This window comes from Silurus aristotelis, assembly GCF_946808225.1.
Source record: "Silurus aristotelis genome assembly, chromosome: 12".
NCBI lineage: Eukaryota > Metazoa > Chordata > Actinopteri > Siluriformes > Siluridae > Silurus > Silurus aristotelis.
In genome coordinates, this window is record NC_139585.1 from 23088122 (window position 1) to 23115948 (window position 27827).

General features: G+C 40.7%; 2 protein-coding genes and 2 long non-coding RNA genes across 11 annotated transcripts in view; 1 reads left to right on the forward strand and 3 right to left on the reverse strand.

Moving 5' to 3' along the window:
• Positions 1 to 1183: 1183 nt before the first annotated feature.
• cyp26a1 (cytochrome P450, family 26, subfamily A, polypeptide 1) lies at positions 1184 to 4009 on the reverse strand. The gene is made up of 7 exons (XM_083556981.1): positions 3652 to 4009; positions 3335 to 3559; positions 2763 to 3044; positions 2508 to 2663; positions 2280 to 2414; positions 2038 to 2190; positions 1184 to 1905 (listed from the first exon to the last, which is right to left on the reverse strand). The coding sequence occupies exons 1-7, from the start codon at positions 3838 to 3840 to the stop codon at positions 1570 to 1572; spliced, it is 1476 nt and encodes a 491-aa protein (XP_083413107.1). The 5' UTR covers positions 3841 to 4009; the 3' UTR covers positions 1184 to 1569.
• Positions 4010 to 4856: 847 nt separating this feature from the next.
• LOC310734679 lies at positions 4857 to 10496 on the reverse strand. Its single transcript, XR_014536116.1, has 2 exons — positions 10280 to 10496; positions 4857 to 5237 (listed from the first exon to the last, which is right to left on the reverse strand). It is a non-coding gene; the product is annotated as an uncharacterized lncRNA (long non-coding RNA).
• A 1082-nt stretch (positions 10497 to 11578) lies between these two features.
• exoc6 (exocyst complex component 6) overlaps positions 11579 to 27827 on the reverse strand; it is a 56825-nt gene continuing 40576 nt past the window's right edge. For 4 of the 8 annotated variants that reach the window (XM_083556957.1, XM_083556954.1, XM_083556956.1 and 1 more), the window contains 5 exons: positions 26957 to 27098; positions 19572 to 19645; positions 14199 to 14311; positions 14023 to 14034; positions 11579 to 13027 (listed from right to left, as the gene is read on the reverse strand). In XM_083556957.1, the coding sequence (XP_083413083.1) occupies positions 12895 to 13027; positions 14023 to 14034; positions 14199 to 14311; positions 19572 to 19645; positions 26957 to 27098 (474 nt within the window). In that variant the 3' untranslated portion in view covers positions 11579 to 12894. The remainder of the gene's footprint in view (positions 13028 to 14022; positions 14035 to 14198; positions 14312 to 19571; positions 19646 to 26956; positions 27099 to 27827) is intronic. The other 4 variants (XM_083556955.1, XM_083556959.1, XM_083556958.1 and 1 more) reach the window with 1 other exon arrangement.
• On the forward strand, positions 13731 to 14268 carry LOC310734674. Its single transcript, XR_014536111.1, has 2 exons — positions 13731 to 13928; positions 13985 to 14268. It is a non-coding gene; the product is annotated as an uncharacterized lncRNA (long non-coding RNA).

Sequence of the window (27827 nt, forward strand, 5' to 3'; positions counted from 1 at the left end):
GTATTCAAAACTACAATGTAGGCTTTTTGTGCAAATAGGACGGGAATTGTTACAATACAGGTCTAGCTGCAATTACATTGATTTACTTGACCCCAGGCTTGGGGAACTCCATAAACACAAGAGGCTCTGAAATGGCTTTCATTTAGCTGCTATAAATTCCGTATATACTCGCATTATTTAGACAAAAAAATGGCTCTGAGAATAAAAAGTTCCGTTGTCAACACTCAATGTTCAACAATGGGCCAGGCAGAAGGTTCTTTACAAGGTGATAGGAGGAAAAGTTCAGCTGCATCTATCACAGGGCCCGGACCTGCGCGGATAGGAGGGCTGGACATAAAGGTGTCAGCCATGCAGCGGGGCGAATGTAAATCAGGAGCCCGTAGAACGGGGCAGAGAAATGGCTAACGCAGGCATCTGCCAGGCCCCTTCTCTTTTTCTCCTTCGCTTTTCTCCGTCTCTTTCCCAGTGTCACGCAAGGACAAGTCTCTTCCACATGACCCCTGTGTTCTGGGAGACAAGCCCGCCCAGGCAGTCTTGTTTTTCTCTTATACTGTTTTCTCCTCTTCTTTTTCCCCCCTTCTAATGCTGTAATTTGTGATTTTTATTTATTTATTTTTTTTGCAAAAAGAGGGCGAGGCGGCTGTTAAGCTCGTTATTCTATAGCGACTGGTCTTCATCATTCCATTCAAGTCGCCTCCTGTCTCATGCATTCATAAGATTATTGTTCTTTTGTGGAAGATACGGCTTTGACGATCACTTGCGATATCGGGAGTGCATCGTTCACCTTTTCTCCTTCGAACTTCCCTTTCTGGTGTGAACTCTAAACTGCTCTCTTAACTCCTTTACAGCCACTGTTACCAACCTAACACCAAGATGATTTTTATACTTGCAGGCTTTTGTTCATTCAGCATTCAGTTACTTAGATAAAGATCGGTCCGGGTCGGGCCGAAGACTCTGGTCTGGTCTGGCAATTTTGAATGGATATCTTGGACAGAGTAATTGATCAGCTATAGAGTGGCCCTTATATTTAATTCATATTTAGACTTGTTTCACCAAGACCAAAAGCTGGTTCCTCAGACGTACAGGGAGTCTTTAACCGGTTCAGAGACTTTTATATTGATTTCTCTTCATAAATATATGTTTGTGTATATATATGTATTTGCAAAACAAGTCTGCAAGTAGATTTTTCCCCCAATAATGTCAGTTTTATTAAATAAAAAACATACAACAAACTGTCAATTTAAATTAAGTTGCATTCAGTAGAACACACTATACGCATATATATATATATATATTTTTTTTTTCCATATATATAAAACTACATTACAAATTTACATTATATACCTCAAAGAAATACAGTGATTGATAAAAAGAGTAGTGCCCTTAGTTAAACAATGGAATTCTATACAGATTTGATATAAAACATCATACGTTACAGTTCATCAGCAAAGTTTTAAAACACACACACACACACACACACACACACACACACACACACACACACACACACACACACACACATCTGTACAATTCCCTTGCCAACAGTCTGTGCCTGATTTAATGCGGATATTAACGAATATAACGGCAAAACTTTGTGGGAAGATTGTCCACAGGGTATACAGTTGGGCCCGTTTTCATTGTCGGCGGTCCATTTAAAAGTGTCCAGTTGCAGTGCTGTGTTAGCTCAACTAAAAAGATCTTGAGCAGCATTTTGGCAAACTCCTTTCCCACACACATCCTGGCTCCTCCTCCGAAGGGGATGTAGTTAAACCTGGAACTGTCTTCCAAGCCTTTAGCCATGAATCTCTCAGGCTGGAATTCCTCTTTGTGCGGGAAGATATCTGCAACATCGTGGGTATCGCAAATGCTGTAAATGACATTCCAGCCTTTGGGAATCTGGTAGCCCTTGGAAAAGAAAGCAGAAATCATTATTATTATTATTGCTACTACATTTGTCCATTATATCTCATAAAATAAGCTTTATGGTACTTCGAGTAACACTGCCATTATAAATGGAGTATCTGGATAAGAACTTACATTGAGTTCAAACGTTTTAAGTGCAACACGGAATCCCCCAGGCACGGGTGGGTTAATTCGGAGGGTTTCCTTAATGACACAGCCGGTGTACTTGAGATGTTCCAGCAGCTTCATGTTAACAGCTCTTTCTGGCAAATACATGCTTGAAAACTCCTAGGAAAAAAACAAAAACAACCATGCTTAGCATTCATACAAATCTTTTTTTTTTTTTTAACACACTAATTCCTAAATAACAACCTTACCTTCTCTTCGAGCTCCTCTCGGATCCTCTGAATCACCTCTGGATTCAGTCCCAAGAACATCACCAGAGACGTCGCCGTACTAGCGGTGGTCTCGTGACCGCCGAAGAGAAGTTCGGTCGCTGCCTCCTTCATCGCCTGAGAAGAAGAAAAGTGATTTGTTCATCAAACCGGTCTTAAGGTGGTGCCTTTCGACACTGAAACACAACGTGTGAACCTAACGAAGGTTACCTGCATGCTCAGGGGCTCATCGCTTCTCCTGCTGTTCTCAATAAGCTGCTGGAGAGCATCCTTGTACTTGGGCTCGTTCTCGTTGTCACCATCTTGGATTTTCTTCTTGATGTTCTCCTCGATTTTGGCGTGGATGAAATTCCGTGCTTTAAGACCCTAGATCAGAATCACAATTTTGGTTAAAAAAAAAAAAAAAAAATGTAATAACTAAATTAGATCTTCTAGCATGACAGTGTCAATGTTGAAGGTATTTACCCGATACAAGCCGCTGAATGGGACGTCGATTGGAAGGGAGAAGAGGTTTTTAATCATTTCTTCAAACGCTTCAACAAGCTCTTGCTCGTCCCTCTTGATCTGCTCGGGATCGAAGCCTAGTAGGATCCTCATGGCGATGCGGAACATGAGGCGCTTCAATTCCGGGTACACGAGCACAGGCGCATCGCGCTCCATCCAGTCGGTGACTGCGCAGCGCACCTCCTCCTGGATCACCGGGATGTAGTGTTCGAGAGCATCCCGAGAGAAAGCCTTTAGGATCGCCTGCACCACACACACAAACACACACGTGAGACACGGGTCAAATTTGAAAATAGTAATCAGAGTTGCCAGATTGGACACACACACACACACACACACACACACACACACGTCGTAAACCTGAGTCTGTGTCTCAAATCAGTTACTGTCCCACTAAAAACTTTACTATTTATTAATTTATTAATTTGGGCGCACTTATTAATTGAAATGATGAAACACACTAAACTTGTGCGTGGACGCGCGGTTTTACGCGACGCGAGTGCGCGGATTCCTATGCGCCCTTTGCGCTTTACCTTTTTCTTGTTTCGGTGCAGACTCCCGTGCACGTTGGAGAGAGTGTCTGATCCCAGGATGGTCCTCACCGAAGCGGGCCATTGCACCGCGACCAGCTTGTGTTCCCCGAGCAGGATCTGGCGCACGTTCTCAGCGCCCATGACGCGAACCGTGGGGTTTCCAAAGAGGTGCGTTTTGTAGATAAAGCCGTATTTTTGCCGCTTCATACGCAGGAACTTTCTTCTCTGTAAAGTAAGTAAACGTGGAGTTAAAAAAAAAGAAAACGCATAAAAACAAACAAACAAACCCATGATCTCGATCTGGATCTCGTGGTTACCTGGAGGATGAGCTGGAGAGTCTCTCCAATAAAAGGCAGCCCCATGGTGCCTGGAGGTAGAGGGTTCGTGGATCCTGGATCTACTCCTCGAATCACCCAAACTTGCCAGAGCTTCACCGCGGCGAGAAGCAGGAGCACAGGAAGGAGCACCGTGCACATCAAGGTTACCAACAAAGTGTACAAACCCATGACCCTAGAAGCTGATTCAAAGTTCTTCTCTTATAACTGATTCTCTGGTTGTGTCTCTCTTTCTGGTTTCCATGCACCCTTTTATACACATTCCCCTCCTGTCTCGGCCTCCTCGTTACCTTGGGTCAGATAAATTAGTTCACACAAAGTTCATCTTTAATTGTGGTGTCATCTCGCCCCGCCCCTCCCCCCACCCACACCCCACCCACCCAGGACCCCGAAAAGCCGCTCCGAAAAAACCCGCAGCCATTTGTTATGAAGGCGCATTCTAATACCACCTCCCGGAGAAGCGGGACAATCCGAGGATTTCACTTTGAAAAGGTGTTAATTCCTCGGCACAAAGGGAAGCGTCCACGGGTTGCTTTTGTTTCCCATATTCCGTCGTTTACACTCCGACTCCATGCCATGCTGAAATGCCAGGGTTGGAGAAACAGAGGGAGAAGGAGAAGGGAGAGGGAGAAGGCGCGTCTTATAGAGCAAGTTTGCGCATTTCAGTGCGTTCAGGTTCCTACTCCGTGTGTCATCATAATTTTTTTGGTGGATCCATACACACTTTTGAAACAAAAATTTGGTGCGCATTAAATTTGCGACATGCACCAAAATTATTAATAGTGCGCAACAAAAAGTTGCGCGCGATTTTTACGCGCAGACTGTTCAGTGATTTAAGACCACCAGCAGGGTAACACCATACATTTAGTGTTTCACATGTGCAAATATATTAAATAAACGTACATATAAAAAAATTAATAAAAGTCCACCACCATATGTGCGTGTTGGAGCGCAATCCATGCGCATTGAGCACAACCAGGATAAATGTAAACAAATACACATATTAATGCGACAATAAAGGAATATACGCGTCTCAAACTTAAAACTGTTCAGGTGTAATTATTGCTCTTTAGTTGCACGTTTGCCTGGTGGTCCATTATGCCGTCTTATTTGGACATGCGCGGTTTGGGACGCGGCCAATATGATAGCTGGTGGTGGGTTCAATCTTGGGTCAGTTTAAAAAAAAAAAAGTACTGGAGCCAAAGCAAGGTTACCGGTAGCTCTTCATGAAGAGTAAACATGCAGAACCACCCACAGCATGTGGAATTAGGTGATTCTTCTGCCCACTCTTCTGGCTTTTTTTTACGACAGCTATAACGCAGGGGGGGGGGAGAGAAGGGGACCAGGCATCTTAGAGACAGAATGGCTCCAAGTTTTACACCTTTCTTTCCCCTGGATTCTTTGATGTGTGGTGGCACTTGTACTTCTGCAACTCTCCTGGCCTGAATTTCACCTTTTTTCCCCCTCATTGTCCCAAAGTTCACGGAGTACACATTACACTCCCCGGTGTTGAATTTCCTCTCCAAGTGTCTTCGAATAGTCTCCAACTGGACTTGATCTGAACCGTCCTGGATAAAAACACACAAGAAGGTCCACCTTTACACTAGGGTTTGGGTATTTCCCAGTTTTGAAATTGACTTGTGAGCTGAGTAATGGTGCTCATGGTACTTCCTAACAACGCCAGAATCATAACAACGTGCGAAATGCTTCAAGTGGTGCCCTTTGCCCTCGGTGTGCCACTACCTGAAGTTCAAGTATAGTTCATTTGCACAGTAAAGGAGATAAGGTTAGGAACCGTTCATGTGTAACACCCTCTATTGAAATTCATGGAGGTGGGGCCCTGATTGGCAGATCTCTCCAAACTGGCACTGTGGGACTTACAGCTTAAGGAACAATACACTGCACATTGTGCAGGCTTGAGAACTTCCTTGATGTTTTCTAAAGAGACAAAAAGACTTGATTTTTGCATTGCATTTTAATGGGATTACGGGCTGCTTGCTCGCTCAATGAGACACCGTGTCTGATATTATTTCTTTCATATAAGGGGTTCTCTATATCTCTTTGTGCACCCATGCAAGAACTTTCAGACTCCTCCAAAACCTTCTAGTCAAATCCAAGCATTTAAATTTCAGGCTTATTATTCAAACTATGTCTAAATGTCCTGGTTGTTTTGGACCTGGAGAGCTTCTCACCCCAGATATTTTTATCATGCATTTTCATATTACTGGATTTACTTTCTATTATAAACGCAGATCTTCCTGATCATGGTGGGAAGAGTCTGAATTCCTCCACTTGTAGGACTATTTAGTTCATTTTTGGAGAACTGAAAAGATAAAGATCTTTCTACACTGGCAGACAGACAGACAGACAAACAGAGAGAGAGATAGAGATAGGTATCTTGATTCGTGCCTGATGTAATTCACCTATTAGAGGAGCACAGGAACCTGCAGAAAACCTTTTGCAGAAAAGTAACATTTATTTCTTATGGGCTCTTCTAGTTTTAACAACATCTGCATCGCGAGTCCGGTATCACTTCTTCATGAGCTTTGTGTTCATTACCCACAGGGACACACACGTGACTCGTGCGCTCTAACGTCATCTGTGCACAAGGTGCAGTGTGGGTCCGCATTTAATACTGTGTGTGTGTGTGTATTGGTGTGTATGGTTAAAGGGTTAGAGTCCGCCCCCTCCTCCTCCTCCTCCTCCTCCCCGCGCTGTGTGCCTGTGTGCGTTCCCCCTGTGACCCGCTGCTGACCCGCACACACAGACCCTGACATGCGGCTGAACTCCAGCACCAGCCCTCGCCAAGTTCACAGTCCATCAAAGGAGAAGATAACGGAGGGCGAGCGCCACTAACTGCGGCGGGAATAAGCTCTATTATCTCCACACACACACACACACACACACACACACACACACACACACACACACACACAAATTACAAAGGGAGCAGACAACACACCTGACACTCTCTCTCTCTCTCTCTCTCTCTCTCTCTCTCTCTCTCTCTCTCTCTCTCTTTATTTATTCATTTATTTATTTAATTGCATATAACCTCTCTCCCTCGCTCTCTCTCTCTCTCTCTCTCTCTCTCTATCTATCTATCTATCTATCTATCTATCTTCATTTCATTGCATATAACCCCTCTCTCTCTCTCTCTCTCTCTCTCTCTCTCTCTCTCCGTCCCGCTATCTATCTATCTATCTATCTATCTATCTATCTATCTATCTATCTATCTATCTATCTATCTATCTATCTATCTATCTATCTATCTATCTATCTATTTTCATTTATTTATTTATTTCATTGCATATAACCTCTCTCTCTCTCTCTCTCTCTCTCTCTCTCTCTCTCTCTCTCTCTCTCTATCTATCTATCTATCTATCTATCTATCTATCTATCTATCTATCTATCTATCTATCTATCTTCATTTCATTGCATATAACCCCTCTTTCTCTCTCTCTCTCTCTCTCTCTCTCTCTCCGTCCCGCTATCTATCTATCTATCTATCTATCTATCTATCTATCTATCTATCTATCTATCTATCTATCTATCTATCTATCGATCGCTTACACACATAGACAATAATTATAATAATAATAATAATAGTAATTATGATGATGATGATGGTGATGATGAGGGTAGCAGGTTTTTTTCTGACTCATGCACTGCTCTATAATCTAGAATAAACCCAGGCTGTGGTCTGGCTGGAGGTTTTTGCTCAGAGGCGACACGTGGCGCGACTTTGATACTGAATCTGCGGCCAATGGCGACGCGAGCGTCTTTGATTTATCGGTATACTGGTAGGGGAGGGAGGGGTTACATCATTCTCTCTCTCTCACACACACACACACACACACATACGCGCGGTTCACTAAAGGGTCAGCTGGCCACTGTCTTCAAGGTGTAACCTCCCCCCAGGTCTTTAATGTGCCCTGATGCATTAATTCATTTCAGCAGTTCATAACAATTTTCTTAGATGAAATCTAATGATCCAATGATTTACTGTAATAATACTATAGTTTGTAGCAGATGAAATAAAATTAATTTACTTTAAGGAACAACCTTAATGCATGTAAATATGCTTCCATATGTATAGTGTAGTGTTTTCATATTTCCATATTTCTCACTGTGAGATGAGCAGTATATGAAATGTAGTTCTTCAGAAGGCAGGGATTAACACTTGAGCAGATTACACGTGATTCTGTCAAAAAAAAAAAATCTGATTCTGTCTAAAGAAATTTGGATCAATATTTCAAGTCATATTTTTCTCATACACATGTGGTGAATGTGTGTTGTTTTGCGTGTCACAAGTCGGATCTTGTTCATGATCACAGGACACAAAATGTCCCGAAGCACTTCTCATAACTCGACAACAGAAACTTTCAGAGTTCGTAGAAGATGTTAGTTTCGGGTCGGTATCTGAAATCAGTCTCTAAAATCCATAGAAGTGGAATGAGAGGAATTGGTACATATGTAGTAGCCCAGGCTTGGAATACATGTGGTAAAGTGAGAGAGTAATGCAATGTGACCTCTAATTACATCATATTCATGCAGTTATCTAATCATTGTAAGCAATCATGAAGATACAAGTCACCAACTTCATTTAATGTTCAAATCAAACATCAGAATGAAGAATAAGTGTGACTTTAAACATGGCATAGTTGTAGGTGTCAGATTGGCTGCTTTGTGTACTTCAGAAACTGCTGATCTCCTGGGATTTTCATATAATTACATATAATGGTGCAAAAAACAAAAAACATCGCACATAACTGAACAGAAACACCTTAATTATGGTACCTTAAAAAAAGTCAAAAAGCACTATTTACAACTGTGGTGTGCAGAAAAGCATCTCAGAATGCACATGTTGAACCTTGAGAGGAATGTGCTACAACAACAGAAGGGAAGAGTGGAACCCAATGTGACCTTCTGTTGTTGTAGCACATTCATCTCAAGGTTCAACATGTGCATTCTGAGATGCTTTTCTGCACACCACAGTTGTAAATAGTGCTTGTAAATAGGAACAAATTGCTGAATTACATGGAGGAAAAAGGGGGAAAAGTTACTTGGTGTTTTTCCCCTTTTTTCCTCCATGTGATTCAGCAATTTGTTCCATCCAGTGGCAGGCGGTCAGGGCCAGCAAAGCCTTCTCTGCTGGCCTAAACACTATCAGAAGCACTGACCATGTTTTTACAACATAAATTCTAATATTTGTTTCATGAAATTGTATTAATTTATTCCAAACAGTTTATTCTCTTTATTTCGTAGCGTATTTCTTGGCTGCACTGCTTCAGTACGTGTATGTGGATGTTAGATTTTTTTGTCCAATCAGTTTTCAGCCTCTATGTGTTGCCATGCCAATCTAATCTGCCCAGTGCCTTCAAAGTCAGTACTGCTGGCCTTTTTTTTTTACCTTAGTCTTTATAAGAAATAGCTTTGTTTCTTTAACCAATCAGATTTCAAATTCGTGTCACAGGGCATCTAGCTGGCCCAGAATAACGTTAGCATTTTTCCATCCTCTGATTGGTTGGTCAAAGGAAAACTGTTACAGCCAAGTTCGACTGGCAAAACACGTGTGTAACATTAATACATAATCTGCACACATTAATACAGCTGAGTTAGACTTTTTATGCCTACAGAGAAGGAGAAGTTGATTTGGTCTCGGACATACTTAAAAATACATATTCAAGAAAAGCTAGACATCGTGAAGACCCCAACCCCAAAGCTAGTTAGCGTGTCTCAGCCCGGGAAAGGGTTTGTTCACCACTTCCAGAACAGCGAATACGAGCGGTACCAGCGGTAGCCTCTGAGGAGCGGTGCAAATTATGTGTCTGTATCTCTGGTGAGTAGGTTGGATTTTATTAAAATTTTTATGTTTTTGTCATGTTATTAGACAAATATTGATTCTGAACTGCTCCAGATGATGATGGTGGCACAGTTGCGGTTGTAGCATAGCGGTTTGGCGCTTGCTTTAGTAAAATGGTATTCACCCTCCATATGAGAAATGACTCTCTCTCTGTAATGCCACGCGTTGTTATATTGCGTTTTTGTATAGTATTGATGGTTTCTATAATCGCAACATGATAGTGGTGGTACTAAGAGGTGGATTAAGTCGGGTACGTCCCCACTGAAGGCCCAGGTACCAAATGCACGGCCCACCACTGATTCCATCAAGTGCGTATTCTTACCTCACAACTACTGTTTTTCAGAAGTGTCTCCACCTCAATCAAGATAAAGTGGTAACTGAAGATGGATGAGTGATTGAAATCTCTTACACACATTTGTACTTGATACACACATGGCATTCCTGCTCTATCCGATTCCTCAATATTACCCAATGCTCACTTTGTGTGGAGAATCAAAAGCTGCTTATTTTTGTAACTTGTTTTTTTTGTACATGTAATATGTATTATTGATATTATTATTACAATGACACCTATTTAGTGTACAGTATGTTCTTTAGATTCACTCTACCAGTGACATTAAAATTATGTAAATTAATCCTTTAAAAGACATTAAAACTTTTTTATACCTGAAGTTTCCAAACACACAAGATCGAAGATAACATTATTTATAGACCTGCTTAATATTAAATATGAATATTTATTACCATAATCTAGTGGTTAGGATGCGGCGCTCTCACCGCTGTGGCCCGGGTTCGATCCCCGGTCAGAGAACCAAACCCCAGCCATTAGGGTTGCACAAGCCTTAGTGCCGGTCCCAAACCCGGATAAATTGGGAGGGTTGCATTAGGAAGGGCATCCAGCGTAAAAAACGTGCCAAATCAAACATGCGGATGATCCGCTGTGGCGCCCCCTAATGGGAGAAGCCAAAAGAAAGTTTGTATTACCATAACAATAATAAATAAAAAAACACTATACAACTGTTGTATGTGCATTTTTTAACCATTGCATTTCACATTGTCATTTGTAGGTTATAATAACCTTCACTCTTCTGGGAACATTGGACAGAACCACGTGTCCCAAATATGTTCAGTAGGGTTAAGTTTAGAGCTCTAGAACAGTCCACTCAAGATCCGCCATGTAAAGCACATATTTATAGAGCTGGATTTGTGCAGAGTCACATCATCATGCAGGAACAGGTTTTGGGTCTCCTAGTTCAAGTAAAGGGAAAATTTTATGCTCTAGCGTCCAACGGCATCTTATACAATTGTGTGCCTTTAACTTTATAGTAACAGTTTGTTGAAGAACCACATATGGCTGGAAAAAAACAGATGTCCCAATATTTGGTTCAATACTTTTCTAAAAATTTCTTTTAATTTTTTTCTGATAAATATTCTGCAATAAATGGACATTCGGTGCAACCCAGATGAGGATGGGTTCCCTCTCGAGTCTGGTTCCTCTCAGGGTGTCTTCCTTATGCCATCTCAGGGAGTTTTTCCTCGCCACAGGCTCCCTCATCAGGGACAAACTTACACTTATAAAGAAGATATGAATTTTTTTATCACCACATTATCAGTGCTTTGAGACAATGTTCATTGTTAAATACAAATAAAAATAAATTGAACTGAATAAAGTTTTACCTAAAAAAATAAATAAAAAAAACCCACCTCCATTCTTTTGCAAATCTATAAAACAGACACTGGACATAATCCTGTGAACTTACAAATTGTGTTCTCCAGCACAGTGTATAAGTGAGATGTAGTGATGGTAGCATCATATTCAAACTATCATTGGCTCCTGGTTGCTTCTTTGCCTAAAAAAAAGTCTTGAAAAGTTCAGGTGGGTGATTCCTTATGTAACAAACACGAGTCTGATGAAATTTACTGAGGTGTGTTTGGATTTTCATGTTCTAAAGGAAATGGGAAATGAATCCATATATTAATGACGTATATGTAAATTTCACTCCAACCACCAACTTTGGGAATAAAAGAAGATGACGCGTTGCAATCGGTCGATCCAGTTTTATTAATGTGAACGAAAACAAATGGGAAAACTCTGTGTCAGAGATGATGCAGATCTTTAGCAGCAATCTTCAATAAGACTGAGAATTCAATCAGAAAGGCAGAAATAGAACTAGTGCTGTTTTAACTGGAGGGAAAACCGTGGCATCACTAAGACTTATGAATAAAATTTCACGGTTTTTTTTTTTTTTTTTTTTGTACGTTATCATGTTTAGGGAAGAGAGCAAGCCGGACCCCTGCTCTCACTTCTGATTCGGAGAATCTCTCGGTTCCATTTAGTCGTTTGTACAATGACATTTCACAGGCATACATACATATATACACACATATATATATATATATATGCAAATAACTTACATATACATATGCAAATAACTTAAATTATATTTGGTGCAAAGTCTGCGGGAAAGTTCGAAAGAGCAACTAACGTCACGACGAAACGTGACGTCCAGACCGGTTATTGCTCGCTTTTTTTTTTCCTTTCGCCGTCGAAAGCGTTGGAAACTCGGACGAAAAAAAAAAAGCTTTAGTTTCCCCCCTTTGGAATTAAAAATAAAATTAAATAAATCAATTCCACAAAGCGTTTCGAGACGCGAGCAAATGTTTTTTGTACACAATGAAATGTTTTTCTTTTCTTCACAGCTGAACGCCGCTATTCCCTTAAAAGAATAAAAAGGTTCATATGCGAAAAATTATATCTTCAGCCTTAAATTAAGAGAAAAAATAAAAAAAATCACACACACACACACTCATGCAAGTTTTTTTCCCTTCACCACAAATTGACACACTGGTTCAGATGTGTGGGAAGCATGATTTTAGAATAGTGTTAAATATCATTTTCGAATATCTACACTAAAAACTTCATGGCCCCTCCCCCGCTCCGGAGAATCTCTCAATATGAACATCTGTCTCACGTGAGGACGTCATCGTTCATACGCCGGTTCTCCGGGGTGCTTTTACAATATACAAAAACAGAATCCTTGGCCGTAAAAAAAAAAAAAAAAAAAAAAAAACGCTAAAAGAAAAAAAAAAAACAATTAAATGGTTGCATTCGATAAAACCGACCTCTCGTCGTTTTTTTTTTCTCCAGTATTTACACTTCGAGATTCAGTCTGAAATAAAGCGTGACACAGAGGGGAACGTTTTGGCAGAGGACACTGGGGATGCGTGGCCCGTGTGTGAGCGTGTGTTAAAGAAGGTGCTGTAGTCTTGAAGTTGGTCTCGATTTTGCACCGCTCCGTGCTTTAAGTGTGTGGGATTGGGAAGTGCAAGAAGGAGAACACGGGAAGGGAAAAGGGCGCTTATGAGTGCTGCGACATGCCGTTCACCAAACTCCTCAACTGCTTCACCACCGTCTCGATCAGCTTCTGCTTGTCGCGGTCGTTCTTCCGGAACTGTGAAAAGATGTTGTTCTTTTTGCTCGTGTCCTTCATCCTGGAACGACAACGCAAACAGGATTACGATATATGTGATGTATAATACAAAATGACTTACAATCACCTCAATGAGAGTTAGGGGCCTTGCTCAAGGGCCCAGTAGTGGCATCTCAGTGGTGTAACTTAATCACTAAGCTTTCATATTTGTCATTTCATGACATACTTCACATGCTGAATAACATTATTAACAGCCAAAAAAAAGCTGAATAAAGCAGTTTTTTTCTCCTCAACGTTGATCAAATTTAACATTAAAAGTGTTGTGATGTAAATCTGATTAGTTGGTTAGTACCTTCTTATCATTTGTTTTTACTTCTACGAAAGGAAGTAATGAATAAAACACCACATAATGGTGGATTGGTATTTCTTTCTATAACAGCACAAGCCGATATTTAAGAGGTATTTTGTTTATCTACAAAATTAACATCAAATGTTAAATTAAATGTTGTGGGATTTCTGCATAAACAAATGACTTCCCTACTTTATCACTTACACTAGAGCAGCTAGAGCAGCTATTCCCTTACAGGCCTGTATGCTTTTTTTCCCCCTTTAATTTTATAAACGAACTATAAAGTGCAAAGTCCTCTACTCTGAAAACTGCAAAAACAGATACGGGTTTTCCTTCAAAGTGAGTCTGACACTGGAGACTCCTTCCAAGAATGCAAAAACAACAACAAAAAAGTCTTCTTATAGAAATGTTGTGCTGTATGTAATTTTAAACAGTGGCTCAATATCCAATAAAATAAAAAAAACCTCTTAATAAATCATACACTGTTGTATGTAAGGTCATATCAATCACATATTCCACAAAACATTCTTCAACCCGGTAGCTCTTCCACGGCCCGGTACTGGGTGGTAAGCCGGTTGTTTGGGACTTCTGCTGTACAGTAAGGTTTATGTGTGTGTGTGTGTGTGTGTGTGTGTGTGTGTGTGTGTGTATAGGATCGTTTTTCTTTAGTGTATGCAAGTACATTTGGAAATTGTAAAACTACCTACCCCCGGTTGACTCTGTCGCAAGTTAGCATTGAGAAAGAGAGAAAATGTTAGATGCAAATGGGCAATCTTTACTTCACAGCAACACAGGGATGGAAGCGTCTTTACAACATATATTAGGACAAGCCGGGTTTGTAAGTAATGAAAGAAATTGTTAACATAACATGAGGAATACTGACTTCTCCAAAAGTGCAAGTGCAGTGGACGGGTTGACCCGGAGATACTTCGAGGTGGGCTGGCCATAGTCTGCTAGGTAAGTGGACCAATCCCACACCATGAACAAGTCCAGCAGCTGCAATAGAAACAAACGAATCATTACAATACAGTGAGGAGGAGAAGTAATCGCATTCAGTTGTGCAAAGAAGGGTAATCTTATTTCGTTACAAAAATAAGTGAGGCACGGTTGATTGAAAGTGGGTTGGGGAGGGTTTGGGGTATTTGAGCAGCCAGCGGGGGTTACTTGTGGAGAATTGTGCCTGGATCTGGCATTCAAAATGCTAAAGGAACAGCAATCCCTTGGTGACCTCTGGATAACCTGGAACAGGGATTAATCCTTGCTCTGCTTAGGCCTGCAGTCATACTGGTACACGCCTTCGGAGTACTTCACACCCCTAATTGGGAAACTCAAGGTCTCAGACACCTTGAAAAGAGAAGTCTCTCACCAGAGTTTGAGTACAATGTATGCTAATGGCTATAAAGCACTAGGGGGATGATTACGGCCAGAATCGTTCATTACAGAGGGTCGAGTTTAGAGCTAATTCCATTTCACACCTGCTATGCGCTCTGTTTGCCGAAGCGTCATGTAGTGCCGTTTGCAGTTCCTGCTGGGCAGCATTACACTAAACGAAGCAGGACACCAGGGTTTTAAAACACAAATGTCTATTCCTGGATATTTGTATTTAAGTCTGACTTAAGGCTCAGAATAATTCTGGAGAAGTCCAAATAATGGAGTGCAGCCGTGTCCCAGTGTACTCTTATACTATCAGGTGAAAGAACTGCATACCTATAGTTCAATGTCAGTGTGGATGAAGTACGCAAACCATGTAGTTTGTAAGCATGAGTTAAAGTAGAGATACACTCTGTGAAATATAACTCCAGAAAAAGTGACGCCACCAAACGACTGATTACGCAAAATGTGGTTGAGTAAAAAAAAAAGATATTTGAAATGTAGTGAAGTTGAGGTAAAAGTCTCCCCAAATAGAAAAAACTTCAGTAAAGAACAGATACGTGAAAAGGCTACTTCCTTACTGTTTCACCACTGGTTTCATTTACTAGTGAGAATCACTTAAATGAAGATCTCGTCCCAAGCACACAAACACACAACCTGTCTCAAGCTGTAGGAGTGTCCAACTAGTCCACCTCTTACGACCTGGGGTCAATTTACTTATCCTTTCCTTTATTAATTCTCATTCATTCATTAAAATAGAAACGACTGCCGGCTTGACCGAGTATCATCATCTATCTGTAGGTACTGTTTCTGTTAAATCCTGATCAACACGTTCCTTTACGCCACAATTAACACAATTCCATAGCGACTTGCTTCGCTGAGGGAATTTTATTAAAACTCGAATTAAAGATCCAATAAGATTACAGATGAAGCAACAAACTGCATAAATCATCAGCACCAGGGCTTTTTATCCGCACCGTATGACTGCTCACACGCAACCTTGTACCCAGAGTTCAGACTCAGTGCAATGAATTCAATAGAGTTTCCAATTAAAAAAAAAAAAAACAACAACCATAAATCTAATCAGTCTTTTGTCTGAGCATTATCTGCCCTGAAAAAATGGTTTTGTGGTTTTAAAAGGAAATCAGTTGTCAGTTTGTTCCAAACATCTTGGAGAACATCCAATGGTTCTTCACACTTTGGGATTTAACTGCTCCTCTGTATGTTACACAAATGACACTTTTATAACAACACAAAACTTTTCTCTGCCATGCTGACTTTTGAGGGAACTGTCTAGATTGTGCTACAAGTTATTCTGACAGAAATAAACACCAAAACTATCAACCAAGATCAAATTTAGACATTTCCTACCATAATGCTGTGAATTCAAGAAAAGCAATGACTCAGTTCATATCCAGTTCAGACCTGCTTAAATAGCTTTAAATACAGAGCCTGTCAAAAGTTTGGAAACACCTAGTCTTTTATGGGTTTTGAGGGACACGTGCATGTTGCTTTTGTTTATATGCAACAAAGTGGGTAAAAACACACAAGAATTTAAAGTGAGGGACTGGAAGAAAGTTATGCAGACAGATGAGTCCTGACATCTCAAACAGAAGAACTTATTTAAGACCGAGAACAGGAGAGATGATGTTAACAGACGTCCTCGTCCCCACAGTCAAACAGAGATGGAAGCATTATGGTTTGGGGTTGTTTTGGAGCAGGGAAGGTTTGAGATTTATTCAGGAAAGTGAAAGCAATACTGATCCAACATGGCTACCATTTCGCACTTCATCTCACGCTATGGAATTTCGTCTGGCTAATTGGAACTTTACCATACAACAAGACAATAACCTGAAATGTACGTCCAAGCGCTGTAGGTGTTATTTAGAGAGCAAGCTGGAGTGTTATCCATCATGGAATTGCCTACCCAGTCACCTAAATCCCATTGAATGTCTCAGGGATTAACTGGATCACAATGTCGGAAAAAAATCTCCCTTTAAAGAAACTAATGACTAGATGAGTGTGTAAAGATGTATTCATTTCCATTTAAATACTATAACCTCTAGACATTTATATATTTGTTCACTCAAAGTAAATCTTCATAGCATCAAATCACCTGGTTTGCTGCATATAAACTAAAGGAACGTTCTTTTATAAACCGTTGAAGACTAGGTGTTGCCAAACGTCTGACAGTATGTTAAAAACAAAACAGTGGTTCGAGGGTACGACCCACAATGTTGTATAGAGCTCAAGTTACAGATAACAAAGGCTTAAAAATTGTTTGAAAAAGCAGAGAGTAAACAAAAGTGTCCATTAGAGATCAGATGATTGGCAGTGACATTGTGACCCCGGCGATCGGGGTCAGTATGCTCTCAAACATGCCAATTCCAGTGGATCCATCTTAGGGTCTGCCTGTGGCCCTTGTCAAACTGATATCCAAGTATCTCCCCCACAGCACCGGGTTTTCTGGTTCTGTGGATAGTGAGATGAGTGGCGTGAACTGAGCAAGAGGTTAAACCTTACGGAGAAGGGCAGGGTGAGGCGGTAATGCCTGACCACTGGCACTCTCCTCTTCTCCTTATCTGAGACTAAGGTGCTTGACCCTGTCCTGAGCCCTCACTCTGACTGCTCTCTCTTCGCTTGAACCAAAATCAGAGAATACCTAAAGCACAACAATCCTTCTGACATTTGAGCCAGTCAATGGAATGCCTTTACCACTCATCACCAGCTACTTGATAGGCTAGAAGAATTCCCTTTTTTTTATATTCCACCACTATGGAAGTTTCTCACCGTTGCTTCTTTAAATTATGTGTTCTTCATCTATAAGAAAATGAAGATCTGACGACACAAACAAGCATGTACGTAGCAGGGACGGTTGATCAGCTGATGATATATAATAATGAATGCTGTTTGAAAGAAAATAACTGCTTGCCTTATCATGCCAGGTTCTGTTACGACTTGTAGACACCCATTCAAAAAGATACAGTATCTAACATAAGTGAGTACACCCCTCAAATTTCAGCAACTTTTAAGGAACAATACTATAGAAATGGAACTTGAATATATTTAAGTCATTGTGCAGTTTGTGTAGCAGTACAGATTTACTGTCCTCTGAAAAACACTCAACATACTGCCATTATTGTCTAAATATCTGGCAACAAAAGTGAGTTCACCCTAAGTGATAACAGCTGTACCTCATGTAACCATGCAAAGCCACATGTCCTATTTCTAATGTTCATATTTTTGTCTGCTTGACAGGACCATATTTTGTGTATCGTGTATTAGAGCTGTTTATATTTGGTGCTTTGAGTACAATTCTCTCCACAAAGATGCCATCAGTAACACCCTGGTCAGGGTCATACAGAGGTTTTCCAAAATGGGCTTGGAAAACCTCCAGGATGGGCTGCTTTCTGTTTGCTGCAGACAACCTGTCCAAGAGCATGAATCACTGGACCCATGTCCTGTGGTCTGATGAGACCAAGATAAAATTGTTTGGCTGAGATGGTGTTCAGCATGTGTGGCGACGCCTTGGTGAGAAGTACCGAGATATTTGTGTCCTGCCTACAGTTAAACATGGTGGTAGTAGCATCATGGTCTGGGGCTGCTGGTACTGGGGAGCCACAGTTCATTGAGGGGAAACATGGACTCCAACATATACAGTGACATTCTGATGCAGAACATGATGCCCTCCCTTCAGAGACTGGGCCGAATAACAGTTTTTCAACCTGATGACGACTGCCTCGATGAAGGTGACCGAGTGGACAAGTATGTTTCCACATTAATCGAAGTATAGACCCTATTGAGCACCTGTGGAGCATCCTCTAGTGGAAGGTGGAGAAACGGCACGTGTATAACATCCATCATCTCTGTGATGTTATTATGGAAGCGTGAAAGAGGATCCCAGCAACAACCTGTGCAGCTATGGTGAATTCCATGCCTAGGAGGATTAATTCAGTGCTAGATAACAATGATGCTCTCACAAAATATTGACACTTTGGACACAGTTTTGACATGTTTACTTAGAGTGTACTAACTTTTGTTGCCAGTTATTTAAACAGCTGTATATTGATATGTATTTAGAGGACAGTAATTCTGTACTGCTATACAAACTGCACATTGACTACTCTAAAATGTATCGATATATAGTTCAATTTCTATATTATTGTCCCTTGAGAACATATAATGAAATGGTTGCTGGAATGTGAGGGGTGTACTCACTTTTGTGAGACACTAAACAGCTATACTGTATTAAATTACATTTTTTTTATTATTTACCGTTCAGCGAATGCTGAAATTCTTAAGAAATGAGCAGCATTACAAGAAAACCGTAGGTTTCCGCTTTATTTCACCAGATTTAGCCATTGAAATTAAAGAATGCAGTGATGTGTATCTTTAACTCAGCGACCTCATAGGACACTTTAACCAATAAACAAGCAGAGAAACTATGCATAGGCTATGCTACAGTACTGTACTTTACTACAGTACACACTATAAATGTGATATTTCTACGAATTTACACAAATTTCATCTCGCTATATTCTTGCAAATGTTTTCTGTGTGTTTAAAGAGTGTGGGAGGATGATTTACGGCTTAAACACAATAATAGTAATACAAATGTATTGTAAAAAATTGTGATTTTTGGTTCCTTCTACTAAGCAAAAGAGAAAGAGTGTGTGCTCAAAATGTGAACATCCATTACCCCATCGTATCCAATTATCGATATCATTCCAGTCACATAATCAGTGTTCTAGTGAATATTAAACACCATACAGATCACTAAATCAAATGAAACTAAATGAAAACAACAATGACTTCTGTTAAGATTACTGTAGCTTCTTCATCACCTATTGGTTTGTAAAGCTTTGCTGCTGAGGTCGAAGCTTACCTGTCGAAGGTCAATGAACGCCAGCTGAAGTGTGTCCCCCTGGAATCCTGGCACTGGCTCTGAACTGGCAAATACTGCAAAGATAACAAGGAACTAATGTAATCATTCTCAGGCCTCAATCACTAGCCATTATTTATCTTATTTTCTATTTTTATTTATCTTAATATCTTATAATATCTTTTCTTTAATGGATAGATATTAGGGGTGTAACGGTACACAAAGTTCGGTGCACGGTTTTTAAGTCACAGTTCGGTTCAAATTGTTAGTGGGGCAGAAACGTAAAATTGCTTGTCGTATTTTTTATTAGTTTATTAGTTTTATTATTAATAAGCGCAATTTATTATTATTAAATTGAAAATGATCTGTGAACATCAAACGTTTACATTTTGAAAACAATTTAAAATAAAATGCCTGCCTGGTTAAACAATATATATAAAATAATATTTTACGCTAGTCCTAATGATCCTTTTAGCATTTTCATGCATGTGCAAAACAATTTTTATTTTTATTATTATTATTATTAATAATAATAATAATAATAATAATAATAATAATAATAATAGCACTCAAATTGTTAATCGAAGACTATACAAATTTTACTATGTTCCGTACGTAAAAAAGATCACAACCAAAACCGAACCGAAAGTGCTGAATTTCGGTATGTATACATGTACACTTACACACCATAATATATAGTCTTTTTTAATATATCTTAATTAAAAAACATTACCACATAATGAACTGGCAACCAGGTACTTATTTCACACAGGCAGAACGATATGACAAATTTGTTCTGGAAACGTCCCAGTGCTTTTCTTGGTAAAAAACATGTCTGGGGAAAATGTCCCAGTGTTCTGGTTGTTGAAAATGTCCCAGAGTTTTTCCCTGGTAAAAATTTCTCTGTTTTGCCTGGTGAAAATTTCCCTGGTAAAAATGTCCCGGTGTTTTGCCCATAAAAAATTTGCCTGGTAAAAATGTGCCAGTTTATGCCTAATGAAAAAACCCAGTGTTTCTCTTTTTGAAAACGTCCCAGTGTTTTGCTCGGTGAAAAAAACGTCCCAGTGTTTTGCTCGGTGAAAAAAACGTCCCAGTGTTTTGCTCGGTGAAAAAAACGTCCCAGTGTTTTGCTCGGTGAAAAAAACGTCCCAGTGTTTTGCTCGGTGAAAAAAACGTCCCAGTGTTTTGCTCGGTGAAAAAAACGTCCCAGTGTTTTGCTCGGTGAAAAAAACGTCCCAGTGTTTTGCTCGGTGAAAAAAACGTCCCAGTGTTTTGCTCGGTGAAAAAAACGTCCCAGTGTTTTGCTCGGTGAAAAAAACGTCCCAGTGTTTTGCTCGGTGAAAAAAACGTCCCAGTGTTTTGCTCGGTGAAAAAAACGTCCCAGTGTTTTGCTCGGTGAAAAAAACGTCCCAGTGTTTTGCTCGGTGAAAAAAACGTCCCAGTGTTTTGCTCGGTGAAAAAAACGTCCCAGTGTTTTGCTCGGTGAAAAAAACGTCCCAGTGTTTTGCTCGGTGAAAAAAACGTCCCAGTGTTTTGCTCGGTGAAAAAAACGTCCCAGTGTTTTGCTCGGTGAAAAAAACGTCCCATTGTTTTGCTCGGTGAAAAAAACGTCCCATTGTTTTGCTCGGTGAAAAAAACGTCCCATTGTTTTGCTCGGTGAAAAAAACGTCCCATTGTTTTGCTCGGTGAAAAAAACGTCCCATTGTTTTGCTCGGTGAAAAAAACGTCCCATTGTTTTGCTCGGTGAAAAAAACGTCCCATTGTTTTGCTCGGTGAAAAAAACGTCCCATTGTTTTGCTCGGTGAAAAAAACGTCCCATTGTTTTGCTCGGTGAAAAAAACGTCCCATTGTTTTGCTCGGTGAAAAAAACGTCCCATTGTTTTGCTCGGTGAAAAAAACGTCCCATTGTTTTGCTCGGTGAAAAAAACGTCCCATTGTTTTGCTCGGTGAAAAAAACGTCCCATTGTTTTGCTCGGTGAAAAAAACGTCCCATTGTTTTGCTCGGTGAAAAAAACGTCCCATTGTTTTGCTCGGTGAAAAAAACGTCCCATTGTTTTGCTCGGTGAAAAAAACGTCCCATTGTTTTGCTCGGTGAAAAAAACGTCCCATTGTTTTGCTCGGTGAAAAAAACGTCCCATTGTTTTGCTCGGTGAAAAAAACGTCCCATTGTTTTGCTCGGTGAAAAAAACGTCCCATTGTTTTGCTCGGTGAAAAAAACGTCCCATTGTTTTGCTCGGTGAAAAAAACGTCCCATTGTTTTGCTCGGTGAAAAAAACGTCCCATTGTTTTGCTCGGTGAAAAAAACGTCCCATTGTTTTGCTCGGTGAAAAAAACGTCCCATTGTTTTGCTCGGTGAAAAAAACGTCCCATTGTTTTGCTCGGTGAAAAAAACGTCCCATTGTTTTGCTCGGTGAAAAAAACGTCCCATTGTTTTGCTCGGTGAAAAAAACGTCCCATTGTTTTGCTCGGTGAAAAAAACGTCCCATTGTTTTGCTCGGTGAAAAAAACGTCCCATTGTTTTGCTCGGTGAAAAAAACGTCCCATTGTTTTGCTCGGTGAAAAAAACGTCCCATTGTTTTGCTCGGTGAAAAAAACGTCCCATTGTTTTGCTCGGTGAAAAAAACGTCCCATTGTTTTGCTCGGTGAAAAAAACGTCCCATTGTTTTGCTCGGTGAAAAAAACGTCCCATTGTTTTGCTCGGTGAAAAAAACGTCCCATTGTTTTGCTCGGTGAAAAAAACGTCCCATTGTTTTGCTCGGTGAAAAAAACGTCCCATTGTTTTGCTCGGTGAAAAAAACGTCCCATTGTTTTGCTCGGTGAAAAAAACGTCCCATTGTTTTGCTCGGTGAAAAAAACGTCCCATTGTTTTGCTCGGTGAAAAAAACGTCCCATTGTTTTGCTCGGTGAAAAAAACGTCCCATTGTTTTGCTCGGTGAAAAAAACGTCCCATTGTTTTGCTCGGTGAAAAAAACGTCCCATTGTTTTGCTCGGTGAAAAAAACGTCCCATTGTTTTGCTCGGTGAAAAAAACGTCCCATTGTTTTGCTCGGTGAAAAAAACGTCCCATTGTTTTGCTCGGTGAAAAAAACGTCCCATTGTTTTGCTCGGTGAAAAAAACGTCCCATTGTTTTGCTCGGTGAAAAAAACGTCCCATTGTTTTGCTCGGTGAAAAAAACGTCCCATTGTTTTGCTCGGTGAAAAAAACGTCCCATTGTTTTGCTCGGTGAAAAAAACGTCCCATTGTTTTGCTCGGTGAAAAAAACGTCCCATTGTTTTGCTCGGTGAAAAAAACGTCCCATTGTTTTGCTCGGTGAAAAAAACGTCCCATTGTTTTGCTCGGTGAAAAAAACGTCCCATTGTTTTGCTCGGTGAAAAAAACGTCCCATTGTTTTGCTCGGTGAAAAAAACGTCCCATTGTTTTGCTCGGTGAAAAAAACGTCCCATTGTTTTGCTCGGTGAAAAAAACGTCCCATTGTTTTGCTCGGTGAAAAAAACGTCCCATTGTTTTGCTCGGTGAAAAAAACGTCCCATTGTTTTGCTCGGTGAAAAAAACGTCCCATTGTTTTGCTCGGTGAAAAAAACGTCCCATTGTTTTGCTCGGTGAAAAAAACGTCCCATTGTTTTGCTCGGTGAAAAAAACGTCCCATTGTTTTGCTCGGTGAAAAAAACGTCCCATTGTTTTGCTCGGTGAAAAAAACGTCCCATTGTTTTGCTCGGTGAAAAAAACGTCCCATTGTTTTGCTCGGTGAAAAAAACGTCCCATTGTTTTGCTCGGTGAAAAAAACGTCCCATTGTTTTGCTCGGTGAAAAAAACGTCCCATTGTTTTGCTCGGTGAAAAAAACGTCCCATTGTTTTGCTCGGTGAAAAAAACGTCCCATTGTTTTGCTCGGTGAAAAAAACGTCCCATTGTTTTGCTCGGTGAAAAAAACGTCCCATTGTTTTGCTCGGTGAAAAAAACGTCCCATTGTTTTGCTCGGTCAAAACGTCCCATTGTTTTGCTCGGTCAAAACGTCCCATTGTTTTGCTCGGTCAAAACGTCCCATTGTTTTGCTCGGTCAAAACGTCCCATTGTTTTGCTCGGTCAAAACGTCCCATTGTTTTGCTCGGTCAAAACGTCCCATTGTTTTGCTCGGTCAAAACGTCCCATTGTTTTGCTCGGTCAAAACGTCCCATTGTTTTGCTCGGTCAAAACGTCCCATTGTTTTGCTCGGTCAAAACGTCCCATTGTTTTGCTCGGTGAAAACGTCCCATTGTTTTGCTCGGTGAAAACGTCCCATTGTTTTGCTCGGTGAAAACGTCCCATTGTTTTGCTCGGTGAAAACGTCCCATTGTTTTGCTCGGTGAAAACGTCCCATTGTTTTGCTCGGTGAAAACGTCCCATTGTTTTGCTCGGTGAAAACGTCCCAGTGTTTTGCTCGGTGAAAACGTCCCAGTGTTTTGCTCGGTAAAAACGTCCCAGTGTTTTGCTCGGTAAAAACGTCCCAGTGTTTTGCTCGGTAAAAACGTCCCAGTGTTTTGCTCGGTAAAAACGTCCCAGTGTTTTGCTCGGTAAAAACGTCCCAGTGTTTTGCTCGGTAAAAACGTCCCAGTGTTTTGCTCGGTAAAAACGTCCCAGTGTTTTGCTCGGTAAAAACGTCCCAGTGTTTTGCTCGGTAAAAACGTCCCAGTGTTTTGCTCGGTAAAAACGTCCCAGTGTTTTGCTCGGTAAAAACGTCCCAGTGTTTTGCTCGGTAAAAACGTCCCAGTGTTTTGCTCGGTAAAAACGTCCCAGTGTTTTGCTCGGTAAAAACGTCCCAGTGTTTTGCTCGGTAAAAACGTCCCAGTGTTTTGCTCGGTAAAAACGTCCCAGTGTTTTGCTCGGTAAAAACGTCCCAGTGTTTTGCTCGGTAAAAACGTCCCAGTGTTTTGCTCGGTAAAAACGTCCCAGTGTTTTGCTCGGTAAAAACGTCCCAGTGTTTTGCTCGGTAAAAACGTCCCAGTGTTTTGCTCGGTAAAAACGTCCCAGTGTTTTGCTCGGTAAAAACGTCCCAGTGTTTTGCTCGGTAAAAACGTCCCAGTGTTTTGCTCGGTAAAAACGTCCCAGTGTTTTGCTCGGTAAAAACGTCCCAGTGTTTTGCTCGGTAAAAACGTCCCAGTGTTTTGCTCGGTAAAAATCTCCCAGTGTTTTGCTTGGTAAAAATCTCCCAGTGTTTTGCTTGGTAAAAATCTCCCAGTGTTTTGCTTGGTAAAAATCTCCCAGTGTTTTGCTTGGTAAAAATCTCCCAGTGTTTTGCTTGGTAAAAATCTCCCAGTGTTTTGCTTGGTAAAAATCTCAGTGTTTTGCTCGTTAAAAAATATGTCCGTGTTTTGCTCGATGAAAATGTCCCAGTGTTTTGCTTGATAAAAATGTCCCAATGTTTTGCTCGGTGAAAATGTCCCAGTGTTTTGCTTGATAAAAATGTCCCAGTGTTTTGCTCGGTGAAAATGTCCCAAAGTTGAATGAATAAAACTGGATCGTGAAATGACAAGCCCTTTTCAATTCTCGATTCAAAGCCAGCGAGAGGCCTCAGGTATTCCCTGTGCTGCTAAACCCTGGTATGAACTCTGATTCACCCCGTCTTACCAGCTTCAGGGCCCTACAGGGGCAGCTACAAACCACACACACATTTTTCTGCATGTGACAGTGATGTAGCATACAGGCATACAGGGCACAATGCATCTCCCTTTGTCCTTCATGTGTTTATTTAACAGAATGATGTTTTGATGTTTGCAGTCTGCCCCGCATGAGATCAGGATATCTATGTATAATATATATAAATATATAACAGTTTTCCTAACTGGGAGACACAAACCTGTTCCAAACCTGACAATTTCCCTGTGCACAAAACCAGCTACATTAAGTTTTAATCAGGTTTTTCTCTCCATGAGCTGTTTTTTTCCATCAGTGTTGACTTGTACACTTCCCGTCATATACCGAGTATATTCCAAAGAAACTGACCCACAGTGAAGACAAGGCAAATCTGGGCAGCCGAAATGTCAAGAATCCATGAATAAGATATATGAAACAGGTCTTTAAACTCGGTCCTTTGAGCTTGAGAGCTTGAAGAATGAAAACGAGAGGTTTGAGAATGTGCGCCATGCCTCAGATGTGGACCTGTTTATTCTGAAAGCGGTAATTACGCCGTCTGGGCGAAATCCACTAAAGGACACGGTGGCGAACGAAATGGCGCAAAAGACGTCACGGTGAGCGACCTCCTCAAAAGAAGTCTTTTTGGGTGAGAAAAACCAAAACTGCTGGCGCTGGCAGCAACAGTGGGATAACATCTATTAAAATATGCACCATGTGGTCAAATTCACACACAACAACAACTCTTTATGCTTAGCTAAAGTTTCTAGATATCTACAGATTACATTCCGGTCACAGATTAAATCTAATCCTCGGACTGAAAAAGCGTTTTCAGTGGAAAACTCCTCTGACTAATTTCAAGCCAAAAACTTTTTGTACTGTATTTAAAGTAATGGCCCTTAGTCACGTTAACTTTCAAAGACATTTTATGCTCCATCACTAACCATAAAACCAGTAGAACCGTTAGTAGAAACTTTCAAAGACGACAATTCGGTATCTGTTATAATGGTTTTCTAATAAGTGGCTCAGTGTGACATATTACCCATAATCCTACATTTCTTTTTGCCTAGCTACCACATGAGCCAAGCTGGGACAGATGGGTAGAGCTAAAAATATTTTACACTGTCACACCGATAAAGTGTAGTGACACAGAATATCGCCCGAACCAGCAAAAAAAATCAGTAGGAAAATCCTATTCTTTAGAAACGTGGCAAGTCTGAGATGCTAAATCCATTTTAAACAGTTTAAAGGTCTGCCATAAACTATATGGACAAAGGTTTGTGGACACCTGATGAAAAGAATTCTGATCCTATTCCACATTTAATCTTTATTTACTGTAATAATGAGAAGGCTTGGGGTGCGTTCCAATTCATCCCAAAGGCGTTCAATAAGGTTTTGGTCAGATCTCTATAGCGGGCCACTCAAGATCTTCCATCTCCAGAGCTTTGTGCACAGGAGAATTGCCCCAATAGATGAGATGTATTCTCAGACATACTCTAATCTCTCCAATATGTATTTTGATTAAACATGAAGGTATTGCCACCCTCGGCTGTCTCACACACACACACACACACTCAGGATACAGACAGCCCTGGGTATGATTTCAGCCCTACAAATTCTTCAACAGTAAAGTAATGAACATTTTCACAAATCAACACTGTAACAGTATCTAAAGATGTACATGAAGATGACATTTTTATTCTCCCGTTTTGTATTAATGAAGGGTAAACATGCGCTTTCGTGCTCGTGCCGTGGTTAAGATGCACACTGACACAGTACTCACATTCACACTGGATGACGTCCAGGTTGAACTGCTGGATGGCCCCCATGCTGACCTGCTTGAGCTCTGTGTCCAGTAGCATCTGCATCATGGAGGTGGCGAGGTGCTTGCAGGCTGACATGCAGGCTGTCTGAGCCACTTTACCCTACACACACACACACACACACACACACACACACACACACACACACAAAGACAGCAGAGGTGACATCAAGCAGTGTTGTCTTTCTCCTCTGTGTGTACTATATATTATAATTTTATATATATATATATATATACACACATATACACAGTACAGACCAAAAGTTTGGACACACCTTCTCATTCAAAGAGTTTTCTTTATTTTCATGACTATAAAAATTGTAGAGTCACACTGAAGGCATCAAGGGCTATTTGACCAAGAAGGAGAGTGATGGGGTGCTGCGCCAGATGACCTGGCCTCCACAGTCACCGGACCTGAACCCAATCGAGATGGTTTAGGGGTGAGCTGGACCGCAGAGTAAAGGCAAAAGGGCCAACAAGTGCCAAGTATCTCTCGGGGAACTCCCAAGAACTTCAAGACAGTTGGAAGACCATTTCAGGTGACTACCTCTTGAAGCTCATCAAGAGAATGCCAAGAGTGTGCAAAGCAGTAATCAAAGCAAAAGGTGGCTACTTTGAAGAACCTAGAATATGACATTTTTCAGCTGTTTCACACTTTTTTTGTTATGTATATAATTCCATATATAATTCCACATGTGTTAATTCATAGTTTTGATGCCTTCAGTGTGAATCTACAATTTTCATAGTCATGAAAATAAAGAAAACTCTTTGAATGAGAAGGTGTGTCCAAACTTTTGGTCTGTACTGTATATATATATATATATATATATAT

Bases quoted from the DNA above. Each gene is read 5' to 3' on its own strand.
- cyp26a1 (XM_083556981.1), bottom strand. From the start codon at position 3,840: ATGGGTTTGTACACTTTGTTGGTAACCTTGATGTGCACGGTGCTCCTT. The intron at 2,664-2,762 runs GTAAATACCTTC...ATTCTGATCTAG, and splicing joins CATTCAGCGGCTTGTATCGG to GGTCTTAAAGCACGGAATTT. The intron at 1,906-2,037 runs GTAAGTTCTTAT...TTCTTTTCCAAG, and splicing joins TTAAAACGTTTGAACTCAAT to GGCTACCAGATTCCCAAAGG.